The sequence below is a fragment of the Anabas testudineus genome, chromosome 12 (genome assembly GCF_900324465.2).
Source record: "Anabas testudineus chromosome 12, fAnaTes1.2, whole genome shotgun sequence".
NCBI lineage: Eukaryota > Metazoa > Chordata > Actinopteri > Anabantiformes > Anabantidae > Anabas > Anabas testudineus.
In genome coordinates this window covers 8,692,374-8,709,812 of record NC_046621.1, presented here as the reverse complement: position 1 = coordinate 8,709,812, position 17,439 = coordinate 8,692,374, and the positions used below count along the sequence as shown (strand labels likewise).

The window sequence follows — 17,439 nt, the reverse complement described above, 5'->3', positions numbered from 1 at the left end:
CAAGCTGAAGTTTGCAACGTGAGAGGAGCTTTGGCAATGAGGGTGATTATAGAGGAAAAAGCAGGCCCAGAAAATGAAAAAGGTTTTGAATGAAAAATCTGAATCATCACTGCAGAGATTTAACTTTTGAGGTAGAGAAGATGTGCAGCACTGTTACCACATCATTGTTAGAGGCTGTTTACACAATAAGCTATTTATTTAATCTATGTTTATATCTGTAAAAATCTATACATAGAAATCAGCTAAATTAATTCTGTTGTAATTGGACATAAATCCACTAATCCTCTTAAATGATAAAGTTTAAGTAATATCTTTATCTTTAAAGTGCTCTCTTGAATGTATTAAGCAGTCTGAGGTGTGAGTCATGAAACTTTTGTTGGTAACCAATAATCAGCTAGAGGTTGTGGTTCAAGCTGCTGGTGTCACATATTACAAGATTAAGAATTTAGTGTATAGTGTAACACAGGGCTTACCATCACACAGCTGCAGTGCTGCACAGCTACACAGGCAGAGCATGATGCAAACACAATGTTAGTGATGACCTCTAGTGGTCACCTCGATAGGTGCCTGAAAGATTCAAGACGAAACCCCATAAACAATGTGAAGCAACAGAGTTATGTTGAGGTGAAATCTCTTTAAATCAGGAAATAAATGATGCATCAGACAATAGTCTCAATACCCAGACCAACACTTCCAAGGTCCAATCCAGCCTGTAGCAGCAGCAACAACCTGAAATATGTAGTTCTACTTGAATAGATGGGTGCCGTCCTGCGTTCCCTCAGAAGAGTTTAGTCCATGTTCTGTGTCTTAAAAGAAGACAACATTGCTGCCAGTAAGTAGTCCCATTTCCATTCAGATTTCATTCCTAAAGAAAAACTTGCACCATAAACTGAGACTAGACTTCTTGAAGCTGTTTTAAACAGTTTATTCATATTTAAGCAATATCCTCCTTGTGATGCTCATAGTGAATCCTTCCTCCTCTCCAGACACACAGGTAATAGGCCATACTCAGAGACCCCACTATAGACACCAGCAGGACAGATACTACAAGGGCAATTTTCCACACAGCCGAGTCTCCTTCCTGATCTGAAGAGACCAAAAAAAGAATAAATAAAAATCATCAAGTTTTAACCCAGAGACGATACTGAAACCACTGATGAACATGTCACAAATACTGCACTGTGGAGCAAAATACCTCACCTTGCTCCTTTAAAACAAATGTTTCTGGGGTCGTCAGCAAGTCCTGCTCCTCCACAGTGACCAGTTCAACCATTTCTGCTGGCATAGAACCAAAGACCCACATGCTCTCCTCTGCTGCAAGAGCTTTTCCATCAGTGTCTTCAAACTGTAGATTCTCATCAGTGAGAGCCCACTCAGCCTGGATGTATTGAGGGATGCCTGTAAACGTTAATATCTCTGGGGTGGGGGTGCAGAGAGTGGAGGGGGAACAGGTGTAGGATTTTCAGCAGTAAATAATAATACACTTTCAGCCTCCAGCTTACAGAACATAAATACTGCACATCTTTTCTTACCTGACTGAGCACCTGGTGTGGCCAAAAGAGCCAAAAACATAAGCTTAAGAACAAACATGGCTGCAGGTAGTAGCATTGATGTTCTTAGTCTTTTATGTGGGCGTCTCATCTGTGGAAGTGGCATCAGCTGTGGGCTCCTGACACAATCAGAATAAATTACTGCAACTGATGTGATGTGACTGCCCTGTTGTACTCCATTTCATTGGTTAAACCATCCCTTGAATTACACCTCTTTCATCTGCGAGTGGCGATAGGTCAGGAAATGGAAACTGTGCCTGTGCAAAGAGCAACTTATTATGCTGCAGTTTGAAATCACACTGTTGAAAGGTTTTCTTAAAAGGACACACTGTCAAGGCTTCTCAAAGCTGCAGAAGGTGTCTGTCTTACTTGTTTGTTCTGGAAAAGATCTCGATGCAGAAATAAGAGAGCAAAACAGACCCCAAGTCAACATATTTCTTTTTTAATGTCATTTATTTCACGTCTTTTGTCCAGTGTTTGTAAAATACATGTGTCCATTGTGATGAATGAAGCTTCAGTTTAAGTTGCTTTCACATTTTGGAAAAAAAAAAAAAAAGAAAAACATTTCCATCTTGTGAACAACAAAGACACGGAACAGAGTTTGAGGTTTGGTGACTTTTTTTCAGTTAGGACTGAAAATGTGAGTCATACAACCCACTTCCGAACCCACAGCGACATAACAATACACATGTTCAAAAAAGTAAACCACTTCTTTTGTTCTGCACTATGCAACAATAAAAAGAATGATACTTATTATGGTTAAAATTTAAAACACTAAAATATGAATATATAGATTTTTACCAAAATGTTTTTTTTCAATGCCGACATGTTGACCTACTGCAGAAAAAGGGTGCACGACCTTACAGTGTTGAAGTCTTTGGAAGTTACACCCGTGCCTTTTCTGCTGTGACGAATCAAATGGACATGAAAAAGTTCTATGAAGTTATCTTTATAGAACTTAAAACTTTGAACAATCTTTTCTTCCTGCATAGTACTCTCCACCACCATCATTCATAGCAAAAAAATGTGGAGTGAAACAGAAACATTAGGTTATTGCTAAAATGGTACACTGATGTGGGCCATTTTAAAAATTGGCAATTGTAACATTTTACATTTTGAGATTACGTAACTACATTTCCTATATTTAAGATGGGAGAACAATATCTGTGACTTGCAAAGCTCATTTATGTACAGCACACAGTGTCTTGTTCCCCTTGCATAGGCTTGAGATACAGTACATCCTTTGGCTTCTCCAAGTTAAGTCTACGTACACTGTGTTTAAAAATGAATCCCTTAAACCCTTCTATGATCAGCTAATATGTTCACCTTCTTAGGTATTTCAGAAATTCTTAATGTAATGTGCTATATACTGTATACTATATCATATAGAAAGCTCTAATATTTTGCTCCATTTATACACCCACAGTTTGATGTTAAGTTTGTGGCGTCTTATTGTTTAAAGTCTGATGGCTTAATTAATTTTTCAGCTTCAAAATGCAAACAGTAATCTGGAGCTATATATGTGGAGACAAAACTGCTTTAAATGTGAGGCTGGACAGAACAAAATAACAAACAACATGAACAAAATAAGCTATAAATGTCAGAAACTCACAATTTCCACACTAAAGTTATAGTATTGTGCAGTGAGATTGAAACTATTTAGGTTCTGGTGCATAATCATATAAATATTTGTTAGGTTCACTGCACAGGAACTACTACTTGCTGTTAAATGAACCGTACTCCATACCATATACGTCAAACAGATTGTAATCACTGTGTACAAAAATGCTGCCAGTGCCACAGGCCACAGTCAACAATAAGGTAGACTGGATTCATGTGTCCAGCACACCGTATCCCTGCTAAAGAAAACTTTAACAAGCAGGAATGCAAAGTGTCAAGTAGAATATTTATACACAGTTATATTTCTGTTTAAACGCTTTTGTTGCTACCCAGATTGCCCTGAGAAGTTAAAGTTAAGGATCTCCTGACAGCCTCTCCTTATTGGTGCTTCTCTCCCCCATCGTAGACCTTCCGAAGGCTTGAATCCAGCAGGAAATCCACTGACCTACAGGGTAAAGAGCAGAAACCCTGACATAAGAAACACTTGTAGCTCAGAAAGCTTCTGTTTGTGCAGCCCCTAAATGCCTTTATCCAAAAAACAATTTATAATAATTGCTATGCACAAATATTACTTGAGTACACTAAGCGTTTTATTATATATTATCATATATAATACAGTATATACAGAAGATACAATAATAATAATAATAATGAATACTTTATTGATCCCCTTGGATAGAAATTATGGATGGATAGCTGACAACACAATAGCATAGCACTGTCGGACTGTGTAGAGAGTGGTGAGTGTAGTTGAACCTGCTAAATAGCCTTTAAATTAAAGTTTAAATAATTGGCAAGTAGCATAATCCATGTTCACACATGTACACTGTACTGCAGAAACTAATGCACATACCTGTCAATTGGAGTAATGATGAAGGGGATTGTGGAGAGGCCGATAGCTGTAGTGGTCCACTTACGGACGGGCAGAGGCCACTTGGTGGTTCTGCCCAGCATGTAAAGCGAAGCAGCGCACACACGGTTAATGGTGAAGCCCGGGATCATCACAGAGGCAAGAGCCTGCCACACAAATGTGTCCACTACCGCCACTACTACCCGTGTTGTCTTCCCTGGGTTGTCTCCATGGGCCTTGGTAAACAGTTAAAGCATTATTTTTCAATCAGGTCTTTTTGAATAACCTCAATGAACTATAATTGCTTGACAGATGGTAATTCAACTAGTTGAATTAGTTTTAAAGTTTTAAAATATCTAATAAATTACAATATTGGGATGAATATATTTTGAAATAAAAAATGCATTCTAATTATTAAAGACTGTATACAAAAGGTGGCAATTTACCGCAGCTGCTTTCTTTCCTTTATCCACAGCGTCAGCAGTAACATATGCAGTAGCCACAGCATAGCTACCCCATACCAAACTCACTGGCACCAGAGCACGAAACGCCTCCCCAACCTCGTTGGCATAGCCTGTGGGCATACATAAATACAGACAAGATTTTAAATATTCACGGTGTCCTATAAACGCAGAATAACCTTAGACAGCCCCTTTGCTAACAATTAACAGTCAGGATTGTAAAAACAGTCATCAGTTCTCAACAATTAAAAAGACAATGATGGGATTTAGTGCCAACTGTTAAAAGCCCAGTTCTTCAGTGATGTCACATGTGGGATAACTCACAATGAGAGATAGAGAGAGAAAGAGAGAGAGAGCAAGAGAGAGAGCAAGAGATAGATGGATGAGAGAGAGAGAGCAAGAGATAGATGGATGAGAGAGAGAGAGAGAGAGAGAGAGAGAGAGAGAGAGAGAGAGAGCGAGAGAGAGAGAGAGAGAGAGAGAGAGAGATGGAGAGATAGATCTCCGACACTGTCCAGGTTAAAACACAGAGCAACATTTAGAAAATGATGTAATATCCATTCCACAAGGGTGAATGACTTAAATGTCCTTGATCAATCATTAAGAAGTCACCTCTGCCATTTGCCACCTTACATGTAAATCACGGGTAAAATTAAATCCAGTTACACAAGGAACATTATCTTAGGTTCAGTGATGACAGAATCATCAGGGCGTGACAGAGTCAAATTCTGCTGCTGCTGCTGTTTGTGTCCATCACTGATAAAACTAAGGCCGCTTTACAAACATGGCACTTTGCTGTGCAACCTGTGCCGAAGAAGGCGCTTATGTTACAAGCAATAATATCACAGCCAAACAAACACAGCTTGGTGACAATTTATTATCTTTGACTAAAGAAATCAAAAGGAGAATCAGCTGTGTGAAGTTGGGAGTTTGATAATGAACACACAATTGCAGTATATTTCTAAGTCTTCATCCTGTTGTTAGGACAATCAAATCAAGATTTAGTGAGGAGACTGAACCAGATGATAGATTTCTATTTTAATGTAATAAATCTCCATAACCAAACGGATTATTAAAGCGTCAAAGAACAAAACCTGAATGCTTTAAATCTCTAGCAGCAGCATCAATAGATACTTCGACAACAAGAAAAAAAAGGGGAGCTATCATAATCTGAGCATCCACAATACAAATGGAAAAAAACTAAAATCACAATGATATGATAGTTCTGCTGCTCTTCCTGGTGTGAATAACTGTCTCGATATTGTTCTACTGCCCATTAAACCAAATTACAAATTTGTTATATTCAGTTAGTCAAAATAAGGCATTATTCAAATGGTATTTTTGATACTCAAAAAAAATGTTGCACCAACATTGCAAGAAAATTCCAACACAAATACAAATAATTTCAACATCTATAAACAAGAATAAACATCTAAAGATGAAACTATAGGGTGTATGCAGATCGTCGAAATGACTCAACAGTTATTTATTTTCTAGTTAGATTTTTCTAGCAGATGTGACTCATACTTCTGCAGAGACCGTTAATATATGACTCAACTTTTTTTTTCCTAAAGATGCAGCACTTGAAAGAGCAGAGTATTCAGATCACTATACATTTGAGGAAAAGATAACGAGATTAAGGTCTGCAGATCAAAACAATAATCACAGTGTCATAAGTGTTTATAATTCCCAATGCGAGTTTTGTTGATGTTTGTATCAAACTCAACAAGTAAAGGTGCATTTCAGATGGAGGTACTATAAGCAATATATTCTTGCTTCATAATTCTGTGAAACCAAGGACAAGAAATTGAGTTAAAGCTAAACAGTTGTTGCTCATGTCTCTAAATGGTGATATTTACTGAAGGGTTGACAAAATGTTTAACCTTCTAAAGATAATTCCTGGACCTGGATCATTTGTGAGGAGAAGCTCCACTGGTACAATCCAGTATAATAACAGGAAGAGATAACAAGATCGTCTTCCTGCAGGGTGTTTAGATAATAATAAAATATGCACCCAGCAACGCATTGAAGTGTGTGTGGGTGTGGGTGTGTTCACAAGAGGCTCATGGGAGAAGACACAGGAACAGCAAAGACTGGCAAAGACAAATAGAGAAGGGTTTATTATTAAAAGATTCACTAGTTTCAATGACTCAACAACCGTATGCTGCCTTTGATTTACACCTCGTCAAAGTAATCCCATACCCCTCAAAGAAACATCTTCTACAAGGACATCGGGCAACCTAGACTATCTAACCACGTACAAATATCCTTCTGTAGATCACCGCTGAAAAGGGGTTACACCAAGCAAACTCTTGCACCATCACACTGGATTTTCCTGCCTGCTCAGGTGGTCAAACCAGCTGCATTTCAGTGTAAATCCAGTCTTTGCTGCAAAACTTCTGTCCCATTTTTTTTACAACAGTCATAAAATCTAATCACTCCCAGACACGCTACAGAGCACTGGGAGAAACTCTTTCTTGCCAAAGGCAAAGCAAACCTTTCCATGAAACTAGTGGTGAAAGAAGTAATAAGATATTAAGATATTTATACTTAATACTAAACTTTCTAAGTGTACCTTAAGTAACGGTGCTTATGTTACAAGTAATAATATCACAGCCAAACAAACACAGCTTTATTATCTTTGACTAAAGAAATCAAAAGGAGAATCAGTGGTGTGAAGTTGGGAGTTTGATAATGAACACACAATTGCAGTATATTTCTAAGTCTTCATCCTGTTGTTAGGACAATCAAATCAAGATTTAGTGAGGAGACTGAACCAGATACAGATGTATCAGCTCAAATAATACTTAAAGCATAAAAAGAAGATGTTTATGCAGAATTTCTCACTTCACATCAATGAATACGATAGTATAATATTATAATCAGTGAAGTAAAAGTACAAATGTACAAATGTTTGCCTCTTAAATGTAGTAAAGTCAAAGTACAAAGTAGCAGAATGTAGAAATATTCACATTGAAATACATTAAATTTACTTAAGTAAATGTACTTTTCACCACTATGTGCAACATGTATACTTTTTAGATAACTTGTTAGAAGCCTTCAGACAATTGTATCCTATCCTATATAATATCTGTTTTATACTTTTTAATGCAGCCTCTAATCCAAGTTACAGTGGAACAAAAAATGATTACTCACACACACACACACACACACACACACACACACACACACACACACACACACACACACACACACACACTATCAACGTAGGGTTGGTAGGTAATGCACGCTCCTCTGTGCAGATATATCTAACTGGACACACAGGATTATAGATGGAAGACACCAGATTATGCTTTTATATGAAGAGGATAAACACATCAACGTGACATTAAATGGTCAGTGTAATCCGTGGAGGAGCAGGAGATTAAAAGTGGAGCAGTGCTGGGGAACAGCTGCAGTGTGGATACCCTTCAGACTGTGTCCTCCCTCAGCTTGTTGGGTAACCTGCTCCCTTTGGGAATGACCCCTGTGCCTCAGCAGAGCAGACCAGCTCTGAAAACAGGTACTGATATGAAGTGGATCCCACAGTTTTCACACAGCACTTTATGAATGGGTGAGTCACTGTATGGACGAGTACATTTACAGAGACAGCACTAAAGTCACAACTAATCGTGAAAACGCTTTGGAAACATAACATGAATATTATCAGGCGTTGACGTCCTGTACACCCTACAGTAACAAAGTGTCGTTTGTCAGCCAAGTTTGCTATAAATAGTAAATAATAACAGAGCGGTTAGCCAGCTATGCTAACCTTTAGCTAGCTAGCACGGCTCCGGTGACATTCACTGTTCTCTCCGTAACTTAGCTACTTCTCTGTTATCGCAAACTCATTGAAAACAATTAAACAATAAATACCTAAAAAGCGGACCCATGTGTCGCGATAAATGTCGACTGTTTTGCTTGGCTTGTCTTCAGCGGGATCCATGCCTGACTTCCTGGCTTCCTGCCTTTACTCCATCCCCCGGTGCTGCTCTTACTCCGGCTCGGGGGCAGCGTGTGAAGCCGACACACAGGCGACGGTGAAGGGGCGTGATCCGAGCTCCAGCGTCCGACTGGCTGCAGAAAGCTCTCGGTGTGCAAGTAGACCCAACTTGAACTACCACCTTGCTATAAGTGTTAGTATGTTTTCTAAATAGTGCACTTTATGCACAAAAACAAACCAATAAAATATAAAATCTATACAATGAACTGAAATGTCCTTTCTTTAGGGATTAAGCACATAGGCTGCATAAAACAAGATGTAAATCTTAGAGATGCTACTGTGCCCTTTGACAGTTACACTTTGTCCAGTATAGAGAAATTTACTTTTAAGTTGCGTATGCTTTGATAATTTTCTGTAAAGTGATCAATGTGCTTATTTGTAGGAGTTCTTTCTTCTGTATGAGAGTAGTCAGGTAGCATTTAGTGGGGAGGAGGCCCTGCACAAGAGAAAACCTGTTAAGGAGTCTTGGTGGACCTTCATACTTCATTCCAGCAAAAGGATGAGAAGATTGTGGGCAGGCTGTGAGGGGTCAGCCATGGTTCAGATGGATTTGTGGTGTTCTGTGATGATGGGAGATGGGTATTCACTATCCTCTGTAGGGACATTTCATACCAGACAGTGACCTGTTAATGATCAGGGAGCAATGTTGAGCAACTGAAGTCATCCACAGTCTCCATTTGTGATTCCTATACAAACTGGCAAGTTAGTCCACCTTCTTTCTGTGTCATCTGCAAATTTGACAATGTGGTTTGACCTGGATCTGGCAGTGCAGTCATGGTTTAGCAGGGGGAAGAGTAGCAGACTGAGCACACATCCCTGTGGAGGAGCGGAGCTTACTGTGGTGGTTTTCAGGTTTTCAGTATTCTGCTATCATTGTGGACTGAGGTGTCGAGGCCAAGCATGGCCAGTTTTTTTTACAAGCTGTTGAGGGATGATTGTATTGAATACTGAGCTAAAGTCCATGAACAGCATTACTGTGTGTGAGTAAGGGTAGAGTGGAGGACAGTGCACGTGTCATCACCAGACAGTTACCTGATATGCAAATTGCAGTTGGTCTAGGGTTTCATGGAGAAACCATTTGATTTGCAGCATAACTAACCTCTCGAAGGATGTCAAGATGGTGGGCAAGTGAAGGGGCGGTACTCATTCAGACACACTGCAGTCAATTTTTTTGCCACTGTAATTAAGGTGGTAGATTATAGGCTCTGGGGGAAAGACAGTTTGAATCATAAAGAAAGTAAAGATATCTGTGAGAACATTACTGTAGTTCTGCACAGTCTCTGAGTACACACCCAGATAAACCATATATTCCTGCAGCCTGCAGCGGGTGTTTATTTTTAATAAAGTTCTCTACATGCTGACTAATCACAGGCAAATTACCTAGCCACTGGGAGGAGGTGGAGTCATGCATGCAGGTGTGCTATCCACCGTCGCTGAGCTGATCTGGTAGAGATGTGATACTGTTGCAGATCTGCGGCTGTGGCTTGTAGTCTGTGAGGGCCTGCCACACAATTTGTGTATCCCTAAGTATTACATATAATGCCTCTTAGTCCATAGTAAGCTCAAAAAATATATTACCTCTATGATAAGAGTTATTTTATCATTTACTAAAGCTTAAATATCAACTATAATCCATGAGATTTTTGAACATTTGCATCACTAATTAGCACAAACAAAGCATAAAGGATGAGCAGGGTATAATGCTGGATGTTTTTTTATGGTATAGTCTAACTGATCTATAAAGTAGTAGTAAGTTATTTATTAACCAGAGGAGTAATTATAGTTTAGAAAATCATGATAAATGAGGCCTATCTGAATGTGGAACCAGAAATATTAAAATAAAAAACATTTACTATGTGAGAATGAGTTTTCCTGTACTGCTTGTGTATTTTAAGGTTGGACACATAATTCTGTTGACAAATGTTTTTTAAAAATCTGATTAAAAAATCTTTTGTTTTTCTTAGCAGGGATAATTTATTTGGCACCAATACTGTGCTCTAGGGAGTCCCTGTGATTTCTGGTGCTCTGTAAAAAACAACTTGACACTGTACTCCACTTGTACTGTGTATCTAATGGCTTTTTAAGGAAATATTTCAAGGCACCATATGGGACTTCTGGAGCATGTTGTAGCTGTAGATGCAGCAGTGGAGTACTTGAAAAAGCCATTAGGAGAACAGCAGATCAGAGGACAGGCTTAAATGACAGACATAGTAGGCAGTCCGGGGTCTCTTGTGCAACTTAGAGAGGTAGTGTTTTATTTTCATTTCATTTCAATTTAATTTAATTTCATTTATTTTCATTTTTAAGAACAGGCTGACCAACAGGGACAAAATTACAGAAAAAAAAAAAACAGTAATCTTCAAAGTATAAAGCAACATTATCATCACAAATGGGCATTTGACTGCAGATCCATCTTAGTTTTCTTAATTAGCAGTTCACTATCTTGAATACATTTACTGCTTAGTAATAAGCAGTATAAAGTTATAATTCAATGTACTTCACTGGAATACTACCATTTTTAGTGTTTAGTGTTTAAGTTGTATTCATGGAATAAAGGTGTCTTCTAAATGTAAAAATTATGTAGTGTAATTAAGGGGATATGGACAATGTCATAGCGTACTGAATCGTGAATAATAATAAACAGGATTATTAAAGCTTCACAATAAATATAACCTATTATAACTCGACTACACTTCCAATTTAATACATTGATTGATTCAGCTGCATTATAAACGCTATTTAAACAACAGTACAGGAGGTCCAATAAAAAGCGTTCATGTTGATTGACAGTCAAACAGACCAATTGAGATGAGCCATGCAACAAAGTGAACCAATAGGAAGGCAGCTGACAATGTAGGGGGATGAGTTAGGGTCTACGATGGCCGCCGCCAGCTGGAGAAATCATTGCAGGGAGTCAAAATTACCTTTCTGTTTAATTTCCAGAGGGAGGATAATGACTTTTAAATCATACTGGATTGTCGCTTTTCTTATTTTTACTGTACGCTTGTGTTTTGCCGATGATGATCACGAAATGGAGGAGTTTTTGAAGCGGGAGTACTCCCTTTCCAAGCCTTACCAAGGTATCCCACCCATAGCGGTTACTGTAACAGTGGTGCACAGGGACGAGCTGAGGGGGACAGATGTTTCCAGAATGATCCATTCAGCGTTTAAACACCTTCGATCTCTGTTTTTGTACAATAGGTGATCAGCTCAACGTCAGAGCAATGTTATTGCCGTGACATTCAGCCAAACAAGAAATAATAATGTTATTTCCACCATGTTTAATATCTAAAATTGTTAATATGTCACCGACGCTGATGTGATTAGTGACAGAGCAGAGGCGTTTTAACACTGGCCTCACCCAGCTACTTTGTGCTGTGCCGGCTTTTATAATGATGATGGAAATGCGGTTTGTGTGCTCAGGTGTGGGATCATTAGGCTCCTCCCACTGGGAGCTAATGGGGGATGCCATGGTAACCACGGAACAGGTGCGCCTCACACCTGACATGCAGAGCAGGCAGGGGGCAGTGTGGAGCCGCATTGTGAGTACACACTGTACATCTGTGCAGCATAGTGGACCTCAGTGTCCTGTGTTTACATCTGCAACTGTGAACCCTAAGTCTATAAAGGAAACTTTATGCAAGGGGAAACCAGGGTTCAAAATGTGAGAAAGAGTTCTTGGCCTTACTAAACGTGTTTGTCTTTTTAGCCCTGCCATCTGAAGGACTGGGAGATGCAGGTGCACTTTAAGATTCACGGGCAAGGGAAGAAGAACCTGAATGGTGACGGGATGGCCATTTGGTACACTAAGGAACGTGTGCAGAAAGGTAAAAGCTATTAGACTGAAGTGTGCTTCTTATCATGTAGGAAACAGAATTGTATCTATTATTAATGCTCTGTCTTCATATTATTTTACAGGACCTGTGTTTGGAAATATGGACAACTTCACTGGCTTGGGTGTTTTTGTGGACACGTATCCCAATGAGGAGAAGTACATAGAGGTACGTTACAGTAGCACTGCTGGATTGCAGCTGCTGCATGAAAGTAAAGTAGGTTTATCGGACACACGCTGACAGATTTATGTAAAGGGGTTGTATTTGTGTTCTTTTGTGCAACCACGGGGACAGGCGCAGAAAAAGAGATACACTCCTCGCACACAGGTAATCAGTCATTTGACCCTAATCCTATGTCTAACATCATTATACAGCCTGCAGTGGCCCTTAAGCATGTTTCTTAACTGTAAACACCCCCTTAATGTACTTTTAACTTGGTGTGTGCCATGTTTTTTGTTTTGTTTGTGCCTGTTTTTACTGCCCCTGCATGGTCACTGTGGGTTTGCTGTGTGTGGGTTGTTATGGGTGTTTATCAGAGTAACATATATTTCAAAATGGTTCTAAAATTAGTTTTAATAAATTGCAAAAGCCACCTCCTCAGTTTGCATGGCACTATACAGTGAAAATCCATGTGAAAATGCATCTTTGTCTCTCCTTTGACCACAAGAGGATCTTCCCTTTCGTACTGGCCATGGTGGGAAATGGCAGCATCAGCTACGACCACGAGCGGGACGGTCGGACCACAGAGCTGGGCGGCTGCAACGCCATGGTGCGCAACCTCAAACACGATACCTTCCTGTTCATCCGATACATCCGCCGCAGGTTGACGGTAAGAAACACACATTTGGATTTCTTTTCTTAAATGGTAAAGAACATCACATTCAATTAAGGACATTAAAGGAGGCACAGAGCAATTACTGAGAATAGTTTCTTTAAGTTAAACGGAAGGTAATAAATGCTCCAGCCTTGCAGATTATTACACAAAACATGTGCATGTGAAAGCTGGTTTTCCACAGAAGGATATTTCAAGGAAAAACACACCGGGCCTGTAGCATTAATCTGTGTAGTAATTCCTAGTAATGAACCTAAGAGCAGAATAAATGTGAAGTGCTTAAGCGTGCGGGCAGTAATGTGTTTACAGTAGAAATGATATTCTCATGGTTCAGGGCATGTTCCAAGAAGCAAGTTTCCTCAGCTGTCTGCATAACCATTCAGAAGAAAGATGAACTGAATCCATGTTGAAGATTTGAGTGAATTCTAGATTTTACTCACTAAACCACTCAGATACCACAGTGATAGTAATAGTCTTTGGGATCAGGACTGAGAGCCACTTCATTATATGTGAATCACAGCTGCTTCCTGTTTGCTTTTGTTCTTCAGGTGATGATAGATATTGACGGACAACATGAATGGAGGGACTGCCTCGACATACCTGGAGTGCGACTGCCCCAAGGCTATTATTTTGGAGCGTCAGCCATCACTGGTGATCTCTCAGGTGTAAAGCTTTTGCTTTTTCACAAAGCTGTCAGATCATGTTGACTGTTTCACTTCCAGCACCACTTTGACTATTTTCAGTCTTCTTTCTGTGATGTCACAGGCTATACTGCTTATTGTTTATGTAGTCAATTTCTTGGAAAATTTATTGCTACAGCCTGGCAAATACTTGATTACAGTTCAAGGAAGTCTCTAAGTAACCACAGTGTAGGCTCAAAGATAATTGCATAAAGTAGAACGTAACAGTTTAACATTACAAAGGAGAGTTTTTATCATGAAAAAGTATGTGAACCTTTTGGAATTTTTTGGTTTTCTGCATTAATTTGTGCAAACGTGAACTGATCTTCATCAGTGACAGCTGATTTGAAAGCGTCATTGGAACTGGCTAACATCTTTGTTCATGAGTCTACAGTAGGTAAAACATTGAACAAGCATGGTGTCTATAGCAGGACACCATGTACAAAGCTGCTGCTACCTAAAAAGAACATTGTTGAATGCCTAAAGTTTGCCAAAGAGCACATTGACCTTCTACAGCAGTACTGGCAAGATTGAACTATTTGGAAAGAACATACAGCACTACATCTGGTGTAAAAAGGTCACTGCATATCATCATGATCAAATCATCCCAACTGTAAAGTATGGTGGAGGAAACATCATGATTTGGGCCTGCTTTGATGCTTCTGGCCAGCTTGCAGTGATTGAGGGGAAGATGAATTCCCTAGTGTGTCAAATAATTCTTCAGCATAATGTGAGAATTTCTGGACGTCAGCTGAAACTAAAGTTGGGTGATGCAACCGGACAATACACAAAAACACTGAAGCAAGTCCATAACAGAATGGGTGCAGAAAAACAAAAGTTAAAAGCAAGTCAGAGCCCAGACCTCAACCCAATAGAAATGCTATGGAGCGACTCTAAGAGCCACACAAGAGACGTCCGAAGAATATGACAGAGCTAAAGCAGTTCTGCCTGAAGTAAGTAAGTAATTTAATAACTCAACCAGTTATTAATTCCAAGGGTTCACATACTTTTTCCACTAGCACTATAAGGTTGTGAAAGATGACGTTTTTATTTATTATTATTTTAGGCACATTATATTAGTTATTACTCTTGACTTTTGAAGATTGACTCTTGAAGATTAGATCATGTTTTATGAGAGATTAATGCAGAAAAGCCACAAAATTCAAAAGGTTCACATAGTTTTTCTTGCCACTGTACATGACCTGTGGCTGACACAGAACCCCACTTTAACAAAAATAGAAGGAACCACAATTTATACTGAAATAACTTAACTAACACTGACAGAAGTAATTAAAAAAAGAAAAACTTAAGGTTTAAAGGCTACAGTAATTAATTTCTTCTGTGAACACAGAGTAGACGTGACTTGCAGTGTGTCTTTTTTATGTTTTTCTTTCAACAGTCCTCCATGAAGCTCACCATCGCTCAAAAATCAACCAATGTTGCAACTAGACCAAACCATTTTCATTTGTTGTATTATTTAAAATGTTCTGTTGGATCACAAATCAATGGCAAAGTCTGATTTGTATTTCTTTTTTTCTTTTATTACTGTCAGTTTAGTTAGTAAGTTATTTTACATGTTAATAGTGTTATTTTCAATTTTGTATCAGTCTGTTCCCTGTTTTATGAACATATTCAGCTTGGCCTCAATAATAAACAAGAAACCCTGTGAGTTGTCTTCTTAATGTAATGATCAATATTTCTGATTCTTCATTTATAGATAATCATGACATAATTTCCCTGAAACTCTACCAACTGACTGTGTTGAGGAGTTCGAAAGATGAGGAGGAGGAAGATGAAATAACCATACCAAGTGTAGATAACATGGAGCTAATTAGATGTAAGAGACACACACACACACGCACACGTTGGTATTGTTTACCAACTTCACTGTCGTCCCTCTATTTATTTATTTTTATTGCTCTTCCTTTTTCAGCAGGTCAGAGTGAAGAGGGGATGAGTGGATTAGCCATTTTCTTCACCGTTCTCTTCTCCATGCTGGGTTGTATCTTCCTCATCGTCATCGGCCTGGTGGTCTACAGCCACTGGAACGAGAGCAGGCGCAAGCGCTTCTACTGAGGGCCAATACGAGAAGAATAGCAACTGTGCTAACTACTGTAGTCCACGAAAAGTGAGACGCTGCTGCCTGGCAGTAGAGCGCAGTGGAGTGGCTTTATCACAAGGATGATGACAATATTATGATGGGAGCTTAATCACCTACTACAAAATGCCATTCTCCAACTTTGCCATTGGTAGTGATGAAGCAGTTTGACAACTTGACGACTTTATTTTACACTTTGCCCTTGGCCCCCGACTGACACACACCAACTTGGCCTTACCATCTCCACCTCTGGACGTGCAGTACAGCACGTTCTGTGACTTCTTACGTGCAGCTACGTTTTAGTGTTTGTTGCCTTTTACTGCATCTGTCAAGATAGCACTAAAAACCACTGGCGCCATTTTACCTGTAGTTTCTATATAACTGAAGGATGCGTCTCTGCTCTGTGATGAATCATTCGGGCTCTCTGAATATGATATATATTATGCAGTGTATTCTTGTCCCGTAGTTGTTGTGGTATGCATGACATTTGTCGAGTTTAGTTCTTTTTATTAATGGTGGGGCCATTAGTCTTTTATTTACTTTATGCTTTACTGTTTCATGTGTTAGCACATGTGTAAAGCAAAAAGTTTAGTTTAGTTTAAAGTTTTAGGTGTTTCAGGGAAAATATTTAATTTCAGCCATATTTCAGCTTGACTTTTTAATTCTTTTAAATAATGGCTCTTAAAAGAGGTTATGTATATTTGAGCACTATTCATTTCCACTAATTTAATATATGTACAAATTGAGTAAATTTCTTAAGCAAATCCTTCTGAATATATTTAAAAGTCATAAATGGGCCTTTGCACTGAAAGCTGACTGTTCTTTTATTAGAATGATCCATTTCTGGCACATTCTTTCCACACTACATACTAACATAATGACATGTTGACATGTTGTATGTACACATCTACTGTCATTCAGTAGATGATTTTGCAACATGCTGGTCTGGCCCCAGGCTGCCTCCTGTGAATGTGGGTGTCGGCCAGCAGCCTCATCTTCGACATGTTCATAAAATGCTTCCAAAGGTTACCTTAATTTTGTGTGTCCTGTATGTGCTGCTTTGTTTTTGATTGTGCAATGTGAGGACTTCCTCATTTTAATGTGGACATGTTGACTACCACCCTAACCTATTTATATTCTATTGTTTGTTGCCTTTTGTTCATTGTTTTGTATGAAAACTATGTGCCTCATTTTTCCCCCATTCACAACCCACAAATGACCATTTTTATCTTGTTTCTTCATCCTGAATTGTTTTGCAATATCCCATTAAAGACCAAACAGACCTACACTGACACTGTGTTTGACCTCCGGGTGTTAAGGACAAAAACATGCACAACACTGCACAGAACCACATTTTTTTTTTCTACATCTCCAAGTTAAATCCTGATGCTGAAGCTGGAGCACAGATAAAAGTTTTTTCAAATACATTCTTTCAAAGTGCACAAAAGGAAGCTCCGCAATAATGACTTCGAGGGGGGGGGGGGCGCGTCAAGAAATGGCAAGAGTCATTCT

General features: G+C 39.1%; 2 protein-coding genes across 4 annotated transcripts; one reads left to right on the top strand and one right to left on the bottom strand.

Moving 5' to 3' along the window:
* Positions 1-1,976: 1,976 nt before the first annotated feature.
* mtfp1 (mitochondrial fission process 1) lies at positions 1,977-8,516 on the bottom strand. Its single transcript, XM_026354040.1, has 4 exons — positions 8,358-8,516; positions 4,467-4,594; positions 4,024-4,256; positions 1,977-3,615 (listed from the first exon to the last, which is right to left on the bottom strand). Exons 1-4 carry the CDS (start codon positions 8,425-8,427, stop codon positions 3,549-3,551), a joined length of 498 nt encoding a protein of 165 aa, XP_026209825.1. The 5' UTR covers positions 8,428-8,516; the 3' UTR covers positions 1,977-3,548.
* lman2la (lectin, mannose-binding 2-like a) lies at positions 7,079-17,401 on the top strand. Of its 3 annotated transcripts, none has more exons than XM_026354037.1 (9): positions 7,079-8,004; positions 11,908-12,026; positions 12,194-12,311; positions 12,403-12,485; positions 12,612-12,644; positions 12,985-13,146; positions 13,698-13,812; positions 15,547-15,666; positions 15,763-17,401. In XM_026354037.1, exons 1-9 carry the CDS (start codon positions 7,962-7,964, stop codon positions 15,903-15,905), a joined length of 936 nt encoding a protein of 311 aa, XP_026209822.1. In that variant the 5' UTR covers positions 7,079-7,961; the 3' UTR covers positions 15,906-17,401. The 3 variants fall into 3 exon arrangements, with proteins under 3 accessions (XP_026209822.1, XP_026209821.1, XP_026209823.1); XM_026354036.1 differs by lacking the exon at positions 7,079-8,004 and adding an exon at positions 11,364-11,564; XM_026354038.1 differs by lacking the exons at positions 7,079-8,004; positions 15,547-15,666; positions 15,763-17,401 and adding an exon at positions 11,364-11,564 and having other exon boundaries at positions 13,698-14,392.
* Positions 17,402-17,439: the final 38 nt, after the last annotated feature.

What these genes read in the sequence shown, in the direction of transcription:
- mtfp1 (XM_026354040.1), bottom strand. Translation starts at nt 8,427, where the DNA reads ATGGATCCCGCTGAAGACAAGCCAAGCAAAACAGTCGACATTTATCGC. An exon ending in AAGGAAAGAAAGCAGCTGCG is followed by an intron (nt 4,257 to 4,466) that starts GTAAATTGCCAC and finishes CTGTTTACCAAG; the next exon opens with GCCCATGGAGACAACCCAGG. An exon ending in ATCATTACTCCAATTGACAG is followed by an intron (nt 3,616 to 4,023) that starts GTATGTGCATTA and finishes TTTACCCTGTAG; the next exon opens with GTCAGTGGATTTCCTGCTGG.
- lman2la (XM_026354036.1), top strand. Translation starts at nt 11,438, where the DNA reads ATGACTTTTAAATCATACTGGATTGTCGCTTTTCTTATTTTTACTGTA. An exon ending in GATACACTCCTCGCACACAG is followed by an intron (nt 12,645 to 12,984) that starts GTAATCAGTCAT and finishes TTTGACCACAAG; the next exon opens with AGGATCTTCCCTTTCGTACT. An exon ending in TAACATGGAGCTAATTAGAT is followed by an intron (nt 15,667 to 15,762) that starts GTAAGAGACACA and finishes TTCCTTTTTCAG; the next exon opens with CAGGTCAGAGTGAAGAGGGG.